This window comes from Pecten maximus, chromosome 11 (genome assembly GCF_902652985.1).
Source record: "Pecten maximus chromosome 11, xPecMax1.1, whole genome shotgun sequence".
Taxonomy (NCBI): domain Eukaryota; kingdom Metazoa; phylum Mollusca; class Bivalvia; order Pectinida; family Pectinidae; genus Pecten; species Pecten maximus.
The window spans coordinates 5,658,557-5,681,358 of record NC_047025.1 but is presented as its reverse complement, the minus strand read 5'-3'; the positions used below and the strand labels follow the sequence as shown (position 1 = coordinate 5,681,358).

Here is a 22,802-nt window from a genome sequence, read left to right as displayed (position 1 = left end):
GACAGATTGACGGGTTTATTCTCATCCCCGCAGGGCGATATTGTTAGTGGTCACCATCGAAACTTTTTGGTTGTTCAGGAAACGCACAGCTCCATGGTAAGTTAATTAACACTTTTCTCAGTTTTAATTATTTGTTTTCATACACTCCATTACATGTTACGGTATACAACGTATTTTTCGCCCGTGATTGACGGGTATGTTTGTTTCGTTCGGTACATGATATTTACAGCGTAGTTACGGACAGACATTGTACTGGTCAAGGATATGAGTCATATATACTGGTCATTGTTCTAGTTTGGTCAGTGCAGAAGTCACAAAATGGTCATATCGTATATAGGTATTGTAGATGGAGAAGTTAATAGGTCAAGAGGGATAATCACGAGTGAAAACCAGAAAAGTCAGAAAACCAGAAAAGTCAGTCTTAGTAGTAAATGGCCATCTTTAGTAACACTTAAAATACAGCTTAGCGGTAAGTCGTCTCTAATACTCGCACTTATTATACCACTTAGCGGTAAACCGTCCCAGTAAGTCTCACTTATCATATCACTTAGTGGTAAACCGTCCCAGTAAGTCTCACTTATCATACCACTTAGTGGTAAACCGTCCCGGTAAGTCACACTTATCATACCACTTAGTGGTAAACCGTCCCGGTAAGTCTCACTTATCATACCACTTAGCGGTAAACCGTCCCAGTAAGTCACACTTATCATACCACTTAGCGGTTAACCGTCCGGCAAGTCACACTTATCATACCACCTAGCAGTAAACCGTCCCAGTAAGTCACACTTATCATACCACTTAGCGGTATATTTTATAGTAAGTGACACTTATCATACCACTAAGCGGTAAACCGTCCCAGTAAGTCTCACTTATCATACCACTTAGCGGTAAATTTTATAGTAAGTGACACTTATCATACCACTAAGCGGTAAACCGTCCCTGTAATTCACACTTAGCATACCACTTAGTGGTTAAACCGTCCCGGTAAGTCACACTTATCATACCACTTAGTGGTAAACCGTCCCAGTAAGTCTCACTTATCATACCACTTAGCGGTAAACCGTCCCAGTAAGTGACACTTATCATACCACTTAGCGGTAAACCGTCCCAGTAAGTCACACTTATCATACCACCTAGCAGTAAACCGTCCCAGTAAGTCTCACTTATCATACCACTTAGCGGTTAACCGTCCGGCAAGTCACACTTATCATACCACTTAGTGGTAAACCGTCCCAGTAAGTCTCACTTAGCATACCACTTAGCGGTAAACCGTCCCAGTAAGTCACATTTATCATACCACTTAGCAGTAAACCGTTCCTGTTAGTCACGCTTATTAAACCGATTAGTGGTAAACCGTCCCGGTTAGTCACATTTATCATACCACTTAGCGGTAAACCGTCCCGGTTAATAACACTTATCGTACAACGTGAAACTGATGATACAGCTAAAATGAAATGTGCCTGTAATGAATTCATTTTTTTTTAGTAGTTTAAACATATTTTATTGTCAATTAAGTGAACAAAAGGATAAGGCACAAGTTATGTCAACTTATTGACGCCCTCTCCTAAATACAATATAATATATATTGGCCTAGACAATATTGATGAAATATAACACATTATATACATGTATATATAATACGAATGCATATCTTAAAATCTTAAAATCTTTTGCTGGACTTTATAAAATAATGCACATGTCTGAAAATATTTAGATTTACATTATCGGCATACAGATTGTTACCATACAATAAAGTATTCAATGTTATATTAATATTTAAGTTTCTTAAATTGTCAAATAAAATGCCTCTGCAATTTACATACTTTTCACATTCAAAGAAATAATGATAGGCACTCTCGCAACGATTTCCACAACTACAATCTGGACTATTTATGAGATTTACACGGAACAAATCATAATTCAATGCACTGCATCTATGTCGTAATTTAGTATGGATAATATTTGTCTTTCTGTCACCAAAATTATAAAATGTTGGGTATTTATCTTCATCAGACCTGGATATACTTTTTTTAAAAGTTGCCAAGGAAGGAGATGATCTAGTAGATTCATCCAGGTCATTCCACATGTGTAGAGATGAAGGTATAAAGGAGGAGGTAGTAAGGGAGAGTCTGTAGTGGGGAATTCTGTAATTATTGTTAGTTCGTAAGATGTAGTTGTTAGTATCGCCGACATTTGGAGGAAGAAGAGAATTAAGATAATGTGGAGTTAAGTTCCTATCCATTTTGTAGAATAGACTTAATTTTCTTCGTTTTCGTCTCTCAGAGAGTGTCTCAAGGCTCGTTTCCGAGTATAAAGCTGAAACATTTGAATGAATTCATTTTATCGATGGCTCTCTCATATTAACATGAAAGTCATTGAATCGTGCCTCCAATAATCCATGACACGAGATGAATTTTCCCGCCATAATGTAACAGTATTTCGGTTCTTTTACAGGTACATCTGATCCCACAGTGATATTCCCAGCCTCGTGATGACGTCACTGGCAGTAGTGGTCATCGTCACAGTTCTAGCTTTTGTCCCTTCCGGAGTAAAAGGAACAATAGAGGAAGTCAGTATTCACGCGGACATATTAAACTGTTACGACACCTACCGGCGAACATCGGACATTACTCGATCTGTCGGTTATAACATACACTGGAAATGTATGCAGATGTATATTTGGAATCTTCTAGAACAAAGCAGTTTGAATATCACTCTCGCCGATCAACAGTGGATCGAGAGCATCACATCAATCCCTGCTCTAAAGAAAAGAAAAAAACGACAAAGTCAAATGCCGCGCGTGCGACGGGAATACAGGCGCATGAGCAACCAAGAGCGGGAAAATTACCACCGAGCTGTCAACTTACTGAAACAAATACCAGTAAGTCTCGCGAGATTTTAAAACGATAAGTTCTATCTACTGAAAAAACTATTTGGTCGCCAAACGAGTTTTTAAATAGTTAATAATTCTTGGAGAATGTTTATTATTATATATTTCATTGACAAGGGTTTATCAATTGAATCAGAGATATATGTATTACATGGTTATCTAAGTCTCTGATTGAATAGCATTCAGCGTCCAGCCCCACGTAGCAATGTAACAGAGCGCATGGTTAATCGTATTGGAACCATTGCCTCCGCCAGGGTTCGAACCAGTGACCTCTGGCTTACTAGTCTTGGTTCAACCGATCGAGCTAAAGAGAAAATCTCTAGCGGTATATTGCGGCTAGTATTTACCAGGGTTAAACAACACCATACCAAACATGCATGGACTTTTGTGTTCATTGATATAGAAATATTTATCTTTATCATACATGCAATTTAAACTTCATCTTTAACTTCAATGTGGTACTCGGCAACAATCGTAGACGAGTCGGAAGGAAATGTCTCTTCCACCTTTCTCCACTTTACCACCTAAAGGCATCCGGGTCCTCAATCATGGCGACGCTGGATGACAGGGGGTCCCATATTGTGATGGTCTGTGGGATGGATGAGTGTCGGTATATGTGGCAAGCGCTGTTCTTTGTCGTTACAGTTGAGTAGGTGGGGCGGTAAGTTGTAGGGATTGCTACGCCATGGTGTAATACGTATGCATGAAGATGACGTCTGCCGTTTACGTCGGCCCTTTGCCGTCTGTACTGTCTCTGTCTGGTTGGTTGCGGTTCAGCAGTTTGTGGACGTAGAATCGCCCTGCATTTTTCTATATAAATGTCTATGTTCTTGACGCCCTGAGAAAAAAATGTTGGCTCTATGCTGCATGAGCTGCTAGACTTCTAGATTTGGTATTTCTAGGCTTAATTATGTACTATACCATTGATTTTGTGTGGGTTGTGTTTCAAGTTCTTGTCCAAAAATCCTCTTCAAAATTATGTTTGCTTTGCTGACAATATGCTGCGTGTGGAATTTAAAGTTTATCGAATGTTCTACTCCTAGGTATATCTTCTACTTATGACAGTGCATTTCCTTGCATATGGTAGTGATGGGCTGCATGGCTTTGTATTTCTTGTCGTTGAATTCCATTTGCCAAGTTTCTGCCCAATTGTATAGTATGTCTAGGTCGTCCTGTAGTTTGGTCTGATCTGTCAGTGTGCTTTTGGTGTATAGAGGATGCAGTCGTCTGCATTGTGTAATGGTTGATTGCTGTTGTCAGCGATGTTCTTGAGTGAGAAGTTGAAAAAATTCATAAAATGTCGAAAACGTGGTCGGAACTACTAAAGAATTGTCCATGTAAGTGCACTTTAATGTTATCGAAATTGATATCCACTCAAATGTGTTTAGACCAAAACACTTTCTCTTGAAATTCTAGCACTTTGGCTTATAACTAATAAGAGAAGTGAAATTCGACAAAACTCGTTTCTTCTGGGTAACCGAAAGACTTCGTCTGGGTGATAAATGCCTCCATTTTAATGATCATTAGGTTAAATCTGACCGGAGTCTTCTGACTCAGAATCATGTGATCTGTGGCAAGCCTAAATTGTCATGTGGAGAATGAATCAATATCATAATTAGATGTTCCATATTTAAGTTGTAGATTCATCATGTATAATCTGTATATACTGTAAATCACTTATATTTCGTGTTGGATTTATCTTCGCGATTGTTTGTATGAAATTTACACCTTTGGATGGCGAAGTAATCTGTATCCGATATAGGGATCTTGGGGAGTCAATGACCCATAGTAGCTCCTCATTCCCGAATTCAAAGTCATTACTAGATCAGAGTCCACGATATCACGTATTCGCTAATATGTCTGAAGAGGTAAGTTCGCGAAAATAAATTGTTTGCGAAATCTAAATAATTCACAGTACTACATGTATATTATCCGCGATCTCCCGTACTGTGGATAGTATACAGGTCCTGAGATATAGATGATGAATTCAGTATCTTATGGTGTTCTGTTAGGGCTAAATTTCCAATATCGCTCCTTCGCTCCTTCGAAAGCGAAAGCACTATGAGCGAAGGAGCGAAAACACGATGGCAAAGAAGCGATGGAACTTCGCTCGTTCGCTTCTTCGCTCGTTCGCCATCGTGTTTTCGCTCCTTTGCGTTTAGGTCGAAGGAGCGAAGGAGCGGTATTGGAAATTTGGCGCTAACGGAACACCATATATTATCTAACTATATATTATTATATCTTCACTAACATGGTATTTCAGAATAAGATGTACATGGTTATATAGATATATGGTTATATAGGTATATGGTTATATAGATATATGGTTATATAGGTATATGGTTATATAGATATATGGTTATATAGGTCTATATGTATTTTTTACAGATAGCAAACACCACAAGATACGACTTTATAGCGAACATCCACAGAGGGGACGCTATTCCACTAGCTCACAGGGGACCGAACTTCCTCGGGTGGCACAGAGTCTACCTCATCATGTAGGTACTATGATATATCTGACGTAGACATGTACATACACGTAAATCTCATGTCATTTTAACTGTACATTCAGTCTATAAACCCTCTGTGGCAGATGGCTAGATTTGAAATGGTATTCAATAGGCACTCGTATTATGTAGCAAATATTTTTGTTTTTTCGTCTCAAATATCGTTTATTGTCTGGCCTTAGTACTTTAAACATTTATATATTTAAATATATTTGAATTAAACCCGTGCAGGGAGCGTGGAAAGAACATGTCTGCTGTATCTCGCTGTTTGTTTATCGTCGACGTCGACTAAAAGTGGTCCCCTGACGAATCGGGATTTTCTTCCGTCTTCTATTCAGGGGACCATGAAGAGAAATAAATCTTCTGCCCTCATTACAACTTTTCGGATCTTAAATAATTCATTTCTTTCCTTACTATTCTGACTTTCTGTGCTTCTATAGATGTCTCCCTGGCACCAGTCCTCTTATGACTCTGGCTGTTTGTGTGCTCCTTGACAACCGTCCTCATATGACCATGGCTGTTTGTGTCTCCTTGACACCCGTCCACATATAACTTTGGCTGTTTGTGTCTCCCTGACACCCGTCCACATATGACCTGGCTGTTTGTGTCTCCTTGACACCCGTCCTCATATGACCTGACTGTTTGTGTCTCATTGACACCCGTCCTCATATGACCTGACTGTTTGTGTCTCCCTGACACCCGTCCACATATGACCTGGCTGTTTATGTCTCCTTGACACCCGTCCTCATATGACCTGGCTGTTTGTGTCTCCAAGACGCCCGTCCTCATATGACCATGGCTGTTTGTGTCTCCTTGACACCCGTCCTCATATGACCTGGCTGTTTGTGTCTCCTTGGCATCCGTTCTCATATGACCTGGCTGTTTGTGTCTCCTTAACGCCCGTCCTCATATGACCTGGCTGTTTGTGTCTCCTTGACACCCGTCCTCATATGACCTGGCTGTCGGTGTCTCCTTGACACCCATCCTCATATGACCTGGCTGTTTGTGTCTCCTTGACGCCCGTCCTCATATGACCCTGGCTGTCAGTGTCTCCTTGACACCCGTCCTCATATGACCCTGGCTGTTTTTGTCTCCTTGACGCCCGTTCTCATATGACCCTGACTGTTAGTGTCCCCTCGACACCTGTTCTCATATGACCTGGCTGTTTGTGTCTCCTTGACACCCGTCCTCATATGACCTGGCTATTTGTGTCTCCTTGAACCCCGTTCTCATATGACCTGGCTGTTTGTGTCTCCTTGAACCCCGTTCTCATATGACCTGGCTGTTTGTGTCTCCTTGACGCCCGTCCTCATATGACCTGGCTGTTTGTGTCTCCTTAACGCCCGTCCTCATATGACCTGGTTGTTTGTGTCTCCTTGAACCCCGTTCTCATATGACCTGGCTGTTTGTGTCTCCTTGACGCCCGTCCTCATATTACCTGGCTGTTTGTGTCTCCTTAACGCCCGTCCTCATATGACCTGGCTATTTGTGTCTCCTTGAACCCCGTTCTCATATGACCTGGCTGTTTGTGTCTCCTTGAACCCCGTTCTCATATGACCTGGCTGTTTGTGTCTCCTTGACGCCCGTCCTCATATGACCTGGCTGTTTGTGTCTCCTTGACGCCCGTCCTCATATGACCTTGGTTGTTACGAGGACGTTAAACCCCGTAAAACAAAATAAATCATATTAAGATTACATATATATATGTGTGTTTAGAATTACGCAATTTGTTCGGAGGCTTTTACATGACGGGAGAGTAATGACTTACCGTTTTTATGCTTAGATCCCCTCAATGTTTTCAGTATTGTTATATCCTCCTTATATTCAGTGTTGTTAATCAGACTTCGGTTTCTGTCTCCAATACGCCAACATAGTCATCAAACGCAAGGCTGATCAACTGTCATACTTCCTCCTACGCCATCTGGCGGGGAAATATATTTAACATGCCTGCTGTCAAAAACGATTAATAGAACATCAAAATAATATCAAGGGCAAAGAAAAGAAATCTTGCGCTGAAAACACAAGAGAAATACGACATTCTTTAATTAATTTCAGTCAAAGTGTACCCCGTCGTTTAGAGTTATAAATTAATTGTAATTTAAGGCGCTATGTTACAGATACGAGAATGCCCTCCGACAAGTCGTGCCAGGCGTGACCATCCCATACTGGGCCTCGTCCTTAGATCAGGAACTAGACACGGCCGAACAGACTCAGTCAGTCATTTGGTCGGATCTGTTTTTTGGAAATGGAGACGGGTTCGTCACTTCCGGTCCATATGCTAATTGGCAGACACAAAGTGGACCACTTATCAGGAATATAGGTCTTATTGGAGAACTTTTTAGCAATGACAGAATCGAGCGAATTCTGAACAGGACTAGAACTTCCGAAATCACCTTCCCTAGTGGAGCTCCAGAGAACCGAATAGAGGACGCACACGACGGCGTGCATATATGGGTAGGGGGAGGGAATGGGCAGATGAATGACTTTAACGTTGCCGCCCAGGATCCAATCTTCTTTAGTCATCACGCTTTCGTAGACTACCTCTGGGAGGAGTTCCGACAGCGGCAGGTCCAGAATGGGATAGATCCATCTCTCGATTACCCTGCCCAGTTTGGCTCGCCTCAACAGGCCCCACAAGCTCCCATGCGATTTGGAAATCTGAGGAACATCAATGGTTACAGTAACTTGATAACGACAAATATCTACCAGTACGAGGCCTCGCCGACCTGCCGCAGACAGAGACCAACGTGCGGCTCAGACTATCTTCGCTGTGACACCAACAGGGCGATACCGCGCTGCATCTCGTTACGGACGGACGAGGTAGCACAAGGTGCGAGGTTCAAACGTCACACACGGAAAGCCAAAAGCCAACCAGCCTGTTCTGGTTATCAGCGAGCAGTGCAGAACAAGTACATGTGTACTAACCAGTCAGACATCCGAGAGTGGTCCTACATTCCGGTAGACATCGTGTATCGACGCCCTCCGGAGTTCGTGCAATATCAATCATATCCCGTGTTTAACGGACAAGGGATGATCAACAGTGATATATACTCCCCTACCTCCTATGTAGGACTCGCGTCTTCCCTCCAAATAGGAAATCCTGCTAAGTACAGCGAATGCACGGATCCACACAACAACGCCGGCAAAGTCTTTATCGAGTCTAATGGCCTGAATCATTACGGATCATACAGTGAATTTGTTATGGTAGACAACCGTTTGGCAATCTCAAAAACGACCGGTTATATTGCAGTGAAATCACCGGATTCCGGGATGACGGAAGTGCACGTGTCAGCGCACGACTCTTGTGGGCGTGTATGTCGTCCCGTACTGTAGGACACCTGGCTCGCCGCAAAACGACTTCCATCCTTGCACAGGAGCCATACGTGTTACAACTAGTGCCCCCAAATTGTACGGCAGAACATATGGCGAGATCATTCTCGATACTTGGAAATTTCCTAGTGGCGGGAACTGCCCGAGGCCTGACGATAACTACGCCCACTTGCGTTTCTTCTGTGATTACACGAACCAGTGGCCGTGGGCGGAAGTCCGTCTGCCAGTTACAGGCGTGGCGCCGTCCCTGCACATCGCAGTCACCAAGTCACCCACGGCCAAGGTGGTGGAAAGTGCGGATACCGCCATACAAGGTAATGTAAAGCACTTCTTAGTAATAAATTTGCGTTTTTTTTCGCTCTCGAATATTTTTCTAGGACGACACATTTCCGTAGGAGTATTTTTCTTAGGGCGACTCACATTTCCGTGGGGGTATTTTCCTTTGGGCGACACACCTTTTCGTGGGAGTATGTTCTAGGTCAACACAAGTTGACGTGTGTATGTTTTCCTAGTGCGACTCACTTTGACCTGTGCTTATTTTTTACGACTCGCTTGCCCTTGGGTTTGTTTTTTCAAGGACGACCCACGTTTCCGTGTAAATATTTTCTTTGGACGACTCACGTTTCTGTGTAAATATCTTCCTAAGGCGACTCACGTTTCCGTGTAAATGTTTTCCTTGGACGACTCACGTTTCCGTGTAAATTTTTCCCTTGGACGACTCACGTTTCCGTGTAAATGTTTCCTTGGACGACTCACGTTTCCGTGTAAATGTTTTCCTTGGACGACTCACGTTTCCGTGTAAATGTTTCCCTTGGACGACTCACGTTTCCGTGTAAATGTTTCCCTTGGACGACTCACGTTTCCGTGTAAATGTTTCCCTTGGACGACTCACTTTTCCGTGTAAATGTTTCCCTTGGACGACTCACGTTTCTGTGTAAATATCTTCCTAAGGCGACTCACGTTTCCGTGTAAATGTTTTCCCTTGGACGACTCACGTTTCCGTGTAAATGTTTCCCTTGGACGACTCACGTTTCCGTGTAAATGTTTCCCTTTGACCACTCACGTTTCCGTGTAAATGTTTTCCCTTGGATGACCCACATTTCCGTGTAAATGTTTTCCCATGACGACTCACGTTTCCGTGTAAATGTTTTCCTAGGACGACTCGCGTTTCCATGCAAATATTTTCTTAGGACGACCCACGTATCCGTGTAAATGTGTTCCTAAGACGACTCAATTAACGTGGGTGCGATTCCTAGGACGATTCGCGTTTCCATAGTTACGTAAAATATAATAAGTTGAATTTAATAATATGTATGTGCTACCCTTCAGGCTGCCTCCTCGGACATGGGTGTGTGGTGAAGACGCCGTGTGGTCCCTGCAAACACGGCAGTAAACAGGCGTGCATCAAATCCGGAACCAAATTTGCTGTTTGTAATGGCGATAAGTACACCATCAGGAGGTGTATAAGCAACAGTCAATATGATGACGTCACAGGCACGTGCAAAACCACGGCGGCGGCCAGGAGAAAATGAAATAAAACACTTTTGAAGTACATCTGTACTTGTTTACATAATTTGTATTAATTGTAGTAACATATTTAACATAATGTTGCAGAATAAGTAAAGTATTTTATGTAAACATGCACATTGTAAATAACAATAGAAGATATACAGATACTATAGTGACATACTAAAACCTGTGACTATACGGCGTCAACACTAAAAAGAACAAAATAATGAAACCGTAAATCTAACTCAATATCAATAAAACGGGGTCAGAATACGAACAGAAATAGATTTACACGGAGAAAGTATAATGAAATCAAGACCATGTGTTCCGGAATGGCAAGAGTCTCTTGCTTCATTGACGACGTCAGTCATACAGATCTAGGTCATATGAACATTTCTGATTTCAATCTGACAGTTGTTTAGGATAAAATATATTTTTTTGTTTCTCTTTTTCTGAAATTGGATCCAGGCAATGCACACTCTCTAGTTATAGGTTTGTCTCCAATTCAGACCGTGTTGTATGTTATAACTTACTAGTAACTTTTAATTCAGACCGTGTTGTATGTTATAACTTACTAGTAATTTTTAATTCAGACTGTTGTATGTTATAACTTACTAGTAACTTTTAATTCAGACCGTGTGGTATGTTATAACTTATTAGTAACTTTTAATTCAGACCGTGTAGTATGTTATAATTAGTAACTTTTAATTCAGACCGTGTTGTATGTTATAACTTACTAGTAACTTTTAATTCAGACCGTGTTGTATGTTATAACTTATAACTTTTCATTCAGACCGTGTTGTATGTTATAACTTACTGGTAACTTTTAATTCAGACTGTTGTATGTTATAACTTACTAGTTACTTTTGATTCAGACCGAGTTGTATGTTATAACTTACTAGTAACTTTTAATTCAGACTGTTGTATGTTATAACTAGTAACTTTTAATTCAGACCGTGTTGTATGTTATAACTTACTAGTAACTTTTAATTCAGACTGTGTTGTATGTTATAACTTACTAGTAACTTTTAATTCAGACCGTGTTGTATGTTATAACTAGTAACTTTTAATTCAGACCGTGTTGTATGTTATAACTTACAAGTAACTTTTAATTCAGACTGTGTTGTATGTTATAACTTACTAGTAACTTTTCATTCAGACCGTGTTGTATGCTATAACTTACCAGTTACTTTTAATTCAGACCGTGTTGTATGTTATAACTTACTAGTAACTTTTAATTCAGACCGTGTTGTATGTTATAACTTACTAGTAATTTTTAATTCAGACTGTGTTGTATGTTATAACTTACTAGTAACTTTTAATTCAGACCGTGTTGTATGTTATAACTAGTAACTTTTAATTCAGACCGTGTTGTATGTTACAACTTACTAGTAACTTTTAATTCAGACCGTGTTGTATGTTATAACTAGTAACTTTTAATTCAGACCGTGTTGTATGTTATAGGTAGTAACTTATAATTCAGACCGTGTTGTATGTTATAACTAGTAACTTTTAATTCAGACCGTGTTGTATGTTATAACTTACTAGTAACTTTTAATTCAGACCGTGTTGTATGTTATAACTTACTAGTAACTTTTAATTCAGACCTTGTTATATGTTATAACTTACTAGTAACTTTTAATTCAGACCGTGTTGTATGTTATAACTTACTAGTAACTTTTAATTCAGACCGTGTTGTATGTTATAACTTACAAGTAACTTTTAATTCAGACCGTGTTGTATGTTATAACTAGTAACTTATAATTCAGACCGTGTTGTATGTTATAACTAGTAACTTTTAATTCAGACCGTGTTGTATGTTATAACTTACTAGTAATATTTAATTCAGACTGTGTTGTATGTTATAACTAGTAACTTTTATTTCAGGCCGTGTTGTATGTTATAACTTACTAGTAACTTTTAATTCAGACCGTGTTGTATGTTATAACTTACTAGTAACTTTAAATTCAGACCGTGTTGTATGTTATAACTTACTAGTAACTTTTAATTTAGACCGTGTTGTATGTTATAACTAGTAACTTTTATTTCAGGCCGTGTTGTATGTTATAACTTACTAGTAACTTTTAATTCAGACTGTGTTGTATGTTATAACTAGTAACTTTTAATTCAGACCGTGTTGTATGTTATAACGTACTAGTAACTTTTAATTTAGACCGTGTTGTATGTTATAACTTACTAGTAATATTTAATTCAGACTGTGTTGTATGTTATAACTAGTAACTTTTATTTCAGGCCGTGTTGTATGTTATAACTTACTAGTAACTTTTAATTCAGACTGTGTTGTATGTTATAACTTACTAGTAACTTTTAATTTAGACCTTGTTGTATGTTATAACTAGTAACTTTTATTTCAGGCCGTGTTGTATGTTATAACTTACTAGTAACTTTTAATTCAGACTGTGTTGTATGTTATAACTAGTAACTTTTAATTCAGACCGTGTTGTATGTTATAACGTACTAGTAACTTTTAATTTAGACCGTGTTGTATGTTATAACTTACTAGTAACTGTTAATTCAGACCGTGTTGTATGTTATAACTAGTAATTTATAATTCAGACCGTGTTGTATGTTATAACTTACTCGTAACTTTTAATTCAGACTGTGTTGTGTTATAACTAGTAACTTTTATTTCAGACCGTGTTGTATGTTATAACTAGTAATTTTTAATTCAGACTGTGTTGTATGTTATAACTAGTAACTTTTAATTCAGACCGTGTTGTATGTTATAACTTACTAGTAACTTTTAATTCAGACTGTGTTGTATGTTATAACTTACTAGTAACTGTTAATTCAGACCGTGTTGTATGTTATAACTTACTAGTAATATTTAATTCAGACCGTGTTGTATGTTATAACTAGTAACTTTTAATTTAGACCGTGTTGTTTGTTATAACTTACTAGTAACTTTTAATTTAGACTGTGTTGTATGTTATAACTTACTAGTAACTGTTAATTCAGACCGTGTTGTATGTTATAACTTACTAGTAACTTATAATTCAGACTGTGTTGTATGTAATAACTAGTAACTTTTAATTCAGACCATCTTGTATGTTATAACTTACTACTAACTTTTAATTCAGACCGTGTTGTATGTTATAACTTACTAGTAATATTTAATTAAGACTGTGTTGTATGTTATAACTTACTAGTAACTGTTAATTCAGACCGTGTTTTATGTTATAACTTACTAGTAACTTTTAATTCAGACCGTGTTGTATGTTATAACTTACTAGTAATATTTAATTAAGACTGTTGTATGTCATAACTTACTAGTAACTTTTAATTCAGACCGTGTTGTATGTTATAACTTACCAGTTACTTTTAATTCAGACCGTGTTGTATGTTATAACTTATTAGTAACTTTTAATTAAGACCGTGTTGTATGTTATAACTTACTTGTAACTTTTAATTAAGACTGTGTTGTATGATTAACTTACTAGTAACTTCATACGGATTCCATTTTAAGAACAGTGATGGATTTTGGTATGGAATAAATGTAAAACACATCGAATAATACATTAAATATCTTTATTGTTTTCAGTGACACATGCTTTAAATTATCACAGACATAACATCAGCACTTGGTTATTGTAATGAAATGCTAATATATTGGTAACAGGAAATAAATATTTTGTAACATTTGGTTTTGAATAGCTACATTTCAACATATACAGAAATATATTGTCCGATTCCGTCTTTCTATCTGAATATAAAGTAACATTTCAGATAGAAAATCTACAAAACAAGCAGAATGTAAAAATATAAAATTTTCAATAAATATCATGTACATTATTTTCATTGGACGGAATGTGTTGAATAATAAACTGTAAAGTTCTTTCAGCAATTCAAAAGTTTTCTTCATTTGGTCCATCTTTAATTCTAGCAAGTTCTGTTTTTCCTTATCATTTATATTACACTGTAAAGTTCTTTCAGGAATTCAATTTGAAAATCAACTTCCAAGATACTAATTTTCCTGCATAAATCTATCTTTAATTCCAGCAAGTTGTTTTTTTCCTTTATCATTAAAATCATTATATTCATATTAAACTCCTAAGGTTTTTATGAATATTCAACCTTTACAAGGTCTATAATAAATATTATTAGTCTTTGCACAGCTGTTATTGTGCCTATGATGTGACGCCCCTTAGGTAATACACCCACTGGGCGTTAGAGCTACCACCAGCTGAACGCGCACACGACACAACAAGTTTACCCATGACGACAGCTTTAGAGCCGCTGTCGTTTCCATCAAAGCCCACAACAATACGATGTTCCTTCCGAGACCGCACATTTTCACTTTGTTTTGTTAGGTGGAACAATGGATTGTCTACTTGGAACATAAATGGTGTGGTACTCGCGAACACGTTACGGAATGAGATGTGGGTTGTACCGCCAGCCTTGATGATATAAGGTCCCTGAGGTTTCGGCACTATACATGTTCCGAACAGCGGGAATATGTACTCTCCTCCTTGTAGAGAGCTCACCGTTAACGTAGCCCTTTGTTCACCTAGTCGTGATGGCTCGAATGTCACCTCTAGATTCACTTCCGTGCCTCCTGTCGAGCCAGGAGCTGCGGCCACGGATTTCTCTACATGGAAGTCGGAATTATCCGTCTGGAAAATAATAGGAACCAACAATCAATAGAAGAATTCTCGAGACAAAAGGCAAATCTGCTAAAAGTCATAAACAAGTCATAAATCTAAAGTCAGGACTTTGGTTGACAGTACAAGGCATCTTGCTATATAGCAGGAATCATTTTGATATTTCATCAACTTTTTTATAGGGCAAATCAGCTAAAAGTCATCAACAAGTCATAAATCTAAATGTCAGGACTATGGTTGACAGTATAAGGCAACTTATTATATAGTATGGATCATTCTTATATTTCATCAATTTTTTTTTTTAAATATCGATCTGATGTCAATGAATCAACAAACAATTACATATAGAACTACCCGCTATATTTAACAACTTTTATGTTTATTTTTAGACTTTTTATGTTCGGACATTTCAGCAACTTTTCTTATCAAAGTGATAAAATTTCCCCCAAATATTCCCAGGTTTCATTCAAATGGTTACCAGCATACCAATTAAATAACATTTGAACGTTGATCACCTGTAAACATTTTCCAAAAGTTAGAGTGTGACCTTTGACCCTTTAAATCTTGACGGTGACCACTAAATTTCATCAAATGTAGATATCTTGATCCAACCAAATCTGTTTGAGATTCAGGAGATATCTTGTACACAAGCATTTTGCTATGGATGCAGGAAATTGATGTACAGAGCAACAAAGTCTTTTGTATAAGTCATAGTGTCTATATTTTTTAGTTCTTGCCCAGAGTCGAAAGTACAGCCGCTAAAACTGGATATCCTTATCCAATGGCGAAATTGTGAAGTGAAAAGACCAAGATGTTATACATGTATGTACTATAAAAACTGATTCAAATTTGTGTGTTCTTCCAAACCTAGATGCAAAAAAAGCTCTTACTTTGCATGTGTAGTCTGCTTTGGCTTGTTTAGCGAAGTTTAGGAATTTGGCGATGTGTGACTGGGCCTGGCCTAGACACGTCCTGAAGTATAAAGCCTTCTCTGGTCCAGCCGCAGTCGCCTTCAGGTTCAGATCATATGTGTAACTGCCCAGGTCAGTACATACGTACTCAATTTTGCCCTGGAAGTCGCCAACCTTCAGAGGCTGGTACTCGATGCTAACCTCGCCCTGAAACAAGAAAAACGGTACTGGTGATATATATATATACCTAACAAAAGTTCTTTTGGGCTTGAGTTTCCTCTGGCCCTGACACCATGTCCTACACCAGACATGGTGTCAGGGCCAGGGGAAACACGGGCTAGGGCTAGGAGTGAAGTCAAGATTGTTTGCTAGGTTTATTGCCCCATGAACAGCAAGGGTCATTTTGAGGCAGGGTATCCTTGTTCTCTGAACAACATACTGGAGGCCCGTCACATGTCATCCAGAGCAATAAGGGTAAAGTGTCTTGCCCAAGAACACAACCATGACAGCACAGACCTGCCCGGTTCTCAGCTTCCCGAGAATGACAAAATGACACTGGTAGGGAGCGTCAAATCATGCACCTCGGAGCTTCACCTAAAATTCTTTGGCACTCTAACTGACTGAGCTAATGCAGCCCCTCCAATGAGTGAAGTAAAAAACAGATTGTGAAGGAGATACGATATTTGTCTTTTACCAAGTTGACCATTACAAAGTTTCTTAAAATTTTATCTGAAAACAAGCCAAGAAGAGAGAAAGACAAACAATTGCATATATAAGGAAAATGCTGTTCAATAATACGACTTGTAATAATGCATAATTCACATCGGACGATAAGCTATTATTTCAGATATATATATATATATAAACTGCGGGTATTTCTGGCTAGGCGATTGGGTGCCGTAGATCGTGAGTTCGAGGCCCGGTCAGGGCACGAGTCAAAAAGTTGTCTTCCTTCGTCATTTGTGTTGCTAAGTTATATATATATACATGTATATATATTAAGTATCTTCAGCTAAAATATCCTAAAAACAACTTAACAGGTTGCTATTTTTCTTACTTAAGAACTCTGCACTTTTATTTTCAGTTTGAAAACTGAATTTGGTTAAAAGAACTATTAAAGGGTATACTGCACGCGGCGGTAACAACATTTTTAATAACTTACCGTTGAGTTAGCTGGTACGTTGAACTGAGGTGGCATAAGGACTTCAGGAATTGTACATGTGCCGTTAAAAGATACAGCATAGGCCAGAGGGTTTTCTATAGAAATTGTGTGGAGTACGCTCTGTCTGACCGGGGTGGACAGATCGATGGAACCAACAGTGCCTTGCTTTGTGGCCCGGAAAGTCACCTCATAGAACTGGTACTCCTGTGTCTTTTCGTTGATAAATGTTACCTATAAGTAAAAGATAAGTCATTTACTGTATCAGTACAGACCAACTTTTAGATCCAAATTTAGCTTTTTTTTTTTTTTTTTTTCTCTTTTTTTTTTTTTTGCACTCAGAGTAAATAGCAAAGACTTTTTTCATTTGCAGAAAATTTAGCTTATTCTTGACTCACTGGTTATCGATACATTGACATTTAGCTGCCAAATTTCAGTACTTTCAGGGACAGAGATCACCTTCAGATGAAATTGAGATTACGTAACATGATTTCCTGTTACATTAATTGTTTATTGATGATACAAGTGTATATTATTTATATTACAATACAATTTAAGACAAACAATCCACATACCAAACAAGAGGCCCAGAGGGCCTGTATCTGTATACTTTTCAAAGTATCTATATGTCAAATTCCAAGAATTTCAAGGCATGACACTCATTTCATGAATTTTCTGACTTAAATTCATAGATTTTTTCAATTCTGTAGGAACCATGGGGTGAGTTCCAACAGGCCTATGCTATTGTAACCCAGTATACTAACTTATGACCAGGTATGCTTATTACTTGACTGTTTAAACTACCTGAACATAGGTGTGCTTACCTTGAGCATGGTGGTGCCCTCCTTGTGGGCGTAAAAGGTCAGTTTGTAGTCCTTTTTACCACTGGCAGGGACGTCAATGTACTCCATACCCTTTACTGAAGTCCCTGTGTCTAGTTTCTCAGCCTTGATGGTTTCCCTCAGCACAGCAAATCTGTAGGGTGGAGGGTTAGAAACACATTTTGATCTAGACATTTCATTGGATAACTGACATCACATGACCATCTGAATTTTTATAAAGCCATCTGTGTAGCATTACTATGAAGGGTGACATCGCTATGGTGTCTGTTGACAATTTGAAAATATAAAAAGGTGGATAAGAATTATAACAACACCGTTGTCGGTAATATATATCCTGGATTTTACCATAAGTTTATAAGGTCAAAGTTTACACCAATATGAAGATTGGTTAACTTGTGTAATGAGCGAAACTGTTGTTTCAAAAGCCAAAGTGATGCCATGATTAATACTAAATTTGTAAATGCACTGTCGTCAACTTTTTTTTGGGTATTTTTCCAAGTTTTGAATGTAAATCAGATTCTGTTGCTCGAAAATTTTAATCCAATTCTAACAAAGTTTGCATACATTGTAAGTATGATATAATTGACATCTCAACACCCTACATCGTTTACAGACTATCCAGATTTATGGTTCGGGAACTTATAATTAGGGATGTTGGGGACCGACCGTGTTCCTACTATCAACATCCTATACTATTACCTCTGTGGCCTTTTGAGCCAGTTGTCAACACTCAGAAGTTCTGTATGAGCCACCTTACAAGGAACGTCAAAGTGAGGCTTTTCCGTTCGGCTTTGGTGGCTCGGAAACTCCCATCATATTGAACAGTAAACCTTGGCCATCAGGCATTGGGAAAAATATAGTTCCCTGAAAAATACAAGAAACAGGTCAAGGGTCAACTCAGGAATAAAAGAATAGATTTCGTTGTTTTTATTACTTCATTTTTGAGACTCAACTACACATATTTTGTAGATCTGTATTCATCTGACCATTACATACCTGGTGTTTCTTGCCCTCCGGTGTCATGGTCAGTGGACGGTAGGTGAGGGGGAACTGTTTAGTTTGACCAGCCTCCACAGTGAAGGTGACCGGCCCTGACCAGTACTCGCCGTCAATGATAGGTTTGAGGTTCCAGGTCATGTTGGTTTTGTTGGGGATGGATAGGAACTTGGTCTCGGCCTGTCTCACATGGGTTGACAGGTGTTGGGTCTCCTTAGGTAGCGGGAGACTCACACACATCCCTGTCAAGGTCAAGGTCACTGGCTTGTGAGGACTCGACTCCGGGAACATGCAGCGTAAGCTCTACAAGAAGAATTGATAAGAAACTGAAACCTGCAGACAAGAATACTGTATCCAAACAAACTGTTTACCCTGCAGTCTTTGTATGATTTTAAGTTGTTATGTACAGTCAAACCTGTATTAAGCGGCCATCCAAGGGACCGACAGATATCGGCTGCTTAAGACAGGTGGCTGCTTAAACCAGGTTGGCCAGAAACGGACTGTTGCCCAATTCTTTTTCAAAAGTTTATAGAATTTATCATATTATAATGCACTTATTGATTTTGATAACAATATATATATACCATGTACAGTGTATTTTGAAATGAATACCAACAAAGAACAAAGTTTTGATGCATTCGATAAAAATATCTAGTCATGTGATCATCGCGGATGTCTACTTCCGGACAGAATGGCCGCTGAATACAGGACGATACAACGACTCGGGGCAGATTTTGTGGCCGTTGGCCGCTTAAGACAGGTGACCGCTTATTCAAGGTTCATTATATAGTGTTTTCCATTGGGCGGACCACAGACTGGCCGCTTAACGGAGGTGGCCGCTTATTCAAGGTGGCCGTTAGAGCAGGTTTGACTGTATATACATTATAAGTTTTTTGTGTCAATATACATGTACACTTAATATGTATCATGTGTACATTTTATTTTCAACAGTGTACACATGTGTTAACCTAAATGTTGACTATGTGTACATTTCTGTTATTGTTAATGTTCACTTGTATCTTTTGTGTACGTGTGAATTGCTTGTGTACACATGTGTAGTGTAACCTTTAGTTGTTTACTCAGCTGGAAGACACACTTACATCATATCTGATATCCTGGTTGAGCTGTTTGGGATGGAAGGTCACCTCAAACGTTACATCCATTCCTGATGTTATGTAACCCTCGGCCGGGGAAATAGAAAAGTCTGGCTGAAATTTCCGGTTATCCCACTTAAACCTGAAACAAGACAAATATCATTAACTATATAACCTCTAAACAGTCGGGGATGGTAGTATGTCACTTCTACATCAAAAACTATTCGACTATTGACAACTGACCGATGTGATGTCACCATTGACAACTGACTGAGGTGATGTCACCATTGACTACTGACTGAGGTGATGTCACCATTGACAACTGACCGATGTGATGTCGCCATCGACAACTGACTGAGGTGATGTCACCATCGACAACTGACTGAGGTGATGTCACCATCGACAACTGACTGAGGTGATGTCACCAACGACAACTGACCAAGGTGATGTCACCAACGACAACTGACCAAGGTGATGTCACCATCGGCAACTGACCGAGGTGATGTCACCATCGACAACTGACCAAGGTGATGTCACAATTGCCAACTGACAGATGTGATGTCACCATTGACAACTGACCGAGGTGATGTCACCATCAATAACTGACTGATGTGATGTCACCATCGACAATTGACTGAGGTAATGCCATTGACAACTGACTGAGGTGATGTCACCATCGACAACTGACTGTGGTGATGTCACCATCGAAAACTGACTGAGGTAATGCCATTGACAACTGACTGAGGTGATGTCACCATCGACAACTGACCTAGGTGATGTCACCATTGACAACTGACCGATGTGATGTCAGCATTGACAACTGACTGATGTGATGTCACCATTGACAACTGACTGATGTGATGTCACCATTGACAACTGACTGAGGTGATGCCACCAACGACAACTGACCAAGGTGATGTCACCAACGACAAATGACCAAGGTGATGTCGCCATCGGCAACTGACTGAGGTGATGTCACCATCGACAACTGACTGAGGTGATGTCACCATTGACATCTGACAGAGGTGATGTCACCATTGACAACTGACTGAGGTGATGTCACCATGAATTAGACACTTACTTGGTATTCATATCGCCTGTGTTACTCATCACGAGTTTGCGTGTACTTTGACTGTCCTTGACGACAGCACCAAATGGAATGGCATAGGTGTCCAGAGTGATCTCCATGCCGAGACAGGAGCCCTGGAGGACAAACAGGGGCTGATAGAGTCCAGCACACTCCAACATCACCTCCTCCGTAAACTGTGGAATCCTACACTTGGGGGCGAATATCACTTCCACCTTGATGGTTCCTCCCTTGGGTTCCAGAGTGATGGTGTTGGTAGGGGAGACGGAGATGACCCCTGGTTTCTGAAGGGCTGACGACACAGGGGTCAGAGCTAGGTTAAAGGTTATTGGTGCCGGGCTGTTGTTCACAATCGGAATGTACTTCTTGACAACATCGTTTACGACTCGTGGACCCAAGTTTAAGATTTTGTGTCTTGGATCAGCAACCTCGATCTGAAATCAGATTAACGAAATACATTTAATTCACTTTCATTATTTATCAAGATATATATAAACTTTGGTATCGACTGAATGACTAAAACCGTATTCTTCCACAAATAAGCCCCTTCTTAAGTTTTGCATAATCATAAATTTTGAAGCAGTAAGGTAAAACAAATAAGTCCTAAGACTTTAATATCTAAAACTTTTAAACCCAAGGCGGGGCTTATTTGAGGATAAATACGGTACTCTTTTAAAAAATTTACACTCCGAGAGGGGCTTATTTGAGGATAGATACGGTACTCTTTTAAAAAATTTACACTCCGAGAGGGGCTTATTTGAGGATAGATACGGTACTCTTTAACAAATTTACACTCCGAGAGGGGCTTATTTGAGGATAGATACAGTACTCTTTAAAAAATGTACACTCCGAGAGGGGCTTATTTGAGGATAGATACGGTACTCTTTAACAAATGTACACTCCGAGAGGGGCTTATTTGAGGATAGATATGATACTATTTAAAAAAATTACACTCAGAGAGGGGCTTATTTGAGGATAGATACGGTACTAAATGTTTAAACTAAGAGAGGGGACATATTTGAGGATAAATACGGTACTCAAAATTTATACTCCGGGAGGGGCTTATTTGAGGATAGATACGGTACTCAAAATTTATACTCCGGGAGGGGCTTATTTGAGGATAGATACGGTACTCAAAATTTACACTCCAGGAGGGGCTTATTTGAGGATAGATACGGTACTAAATGTTTAAACTAAGAGGGGACCTGTTTGAGGATAAATACGGTAATCTGAACCTTAATTAACTTAATGAACCTATATAAGTCATTAGGACCATACAAACATACTGTTTAATTCAATGCTATTACAGCTAACATTTTAACTGTTGAAAAATAAAAAAACGTCCACGTGATTCGGAATATCAGTACAATATCGGCCAAATCTGAAGAATTTTACCTTCATTTCTGTGCCATTTCCGAGCACTTGTATACTGTGTTTGGACAGGCCGTTTATCTCAAATGTCAGGGTCTCGTTGTACTTGATTGCCTGGCGTGGGTAGAACGTAATGGTCACGTCAACAGACTGGCCTGGCTGGATAACGCACGCCTCAAAGTTGTGATGGAGATGGTTGGTTTGGGCGTACAAGCAGTCGACACTGTAAAACAAATGGTTGATGAACTTACGGACTCAATGTGTTAATACTCACAGGCCAGGCTAATAAAATACGATATTTCATATAACTGTAAAAATACCCCGTATTATTTTACAATTTATTGTCTTCTTAACCCTTTCACCCCTACTGACTATATTGAACTTAAAAAGATGAATGAATGGCAGAGTCCACTAAATTTCTAAGGGTTGAAAGGGTGAAAATCCTCCATGTAAGTCTATATTGTCAAGTTAAGATGATGTG

The 22,802-nt window shown here is 39.2% G+C and overlaps 2 protein-coding genes across 2 annotated transcripts in view; one reads left to right on the top strand and one right to left on the bottom strand.

Annotated features, from left to right (window-relative positions):
• On the top strand, nucleotides 1-13,899 carry LOC117338136 (putative tyrosinase-like protein tyr-3). The gene is made up of 5 exons (XM_033899350.1): nucleotides 1-96; nucleotides 2,455-2,881; nucleotides 5,279-5,391; nucleotides 7,518-9,044; nucleotides 10,060-13,899. The coding sequence occupies exons 2-4, from the start codon at nucleotides 2,492-2,494 to the stop codon at nucleotides 8,731-8,733; spliced, it is 1,719 nt and encodes a 572-aa protein (XP_033755241.1). The 5' UTR covers nucleotides 1-96; nucleotides 2,455-2,491; the 3' UTR covers nucleotides 8,734-9,044; nucleotides 10,060-13,899.
• LOC117338137 (hydrocephalus-inducing protein-like) overlaps nucleotides 13,772-22,802 on the bottom strand; it is a 77,013-nt gene continuing 67,982 nt past the window's right edge. The window contains 10 exon segments of the mRNA XM_033899351.1: nucleotides 13,772-14,873; nucleotides 15,752-15,979; nucleotides 16,935-17,165; nucleotides 17,756-17,906; nucleotides 18,473-18,541; nucleotides 18,543-18,637; nucleotides 18,770-19,072; nucleotides 19,870-20,005; nucleotides 20,945-21,384; nucleotides 22,346-22,544. Coding sequence (XP_033755242.1) covers nucleotides 14,388-14,873; nucleotides 15,752-15,979; nucleotides 16,935-17,165; nucleotides 17,756-17,906; nucleotides 18,473-18,541; nucleotides 18,543-18,637; nucleotides 18,770-19,072; nucleotides 19,870-20,005; nucleotides 20,945-21,384; nucleotides 22,346-22,544 — 2,338 coding nt within the window. The 3' untranslated portion in view covers nucleotides 13,772-14,387.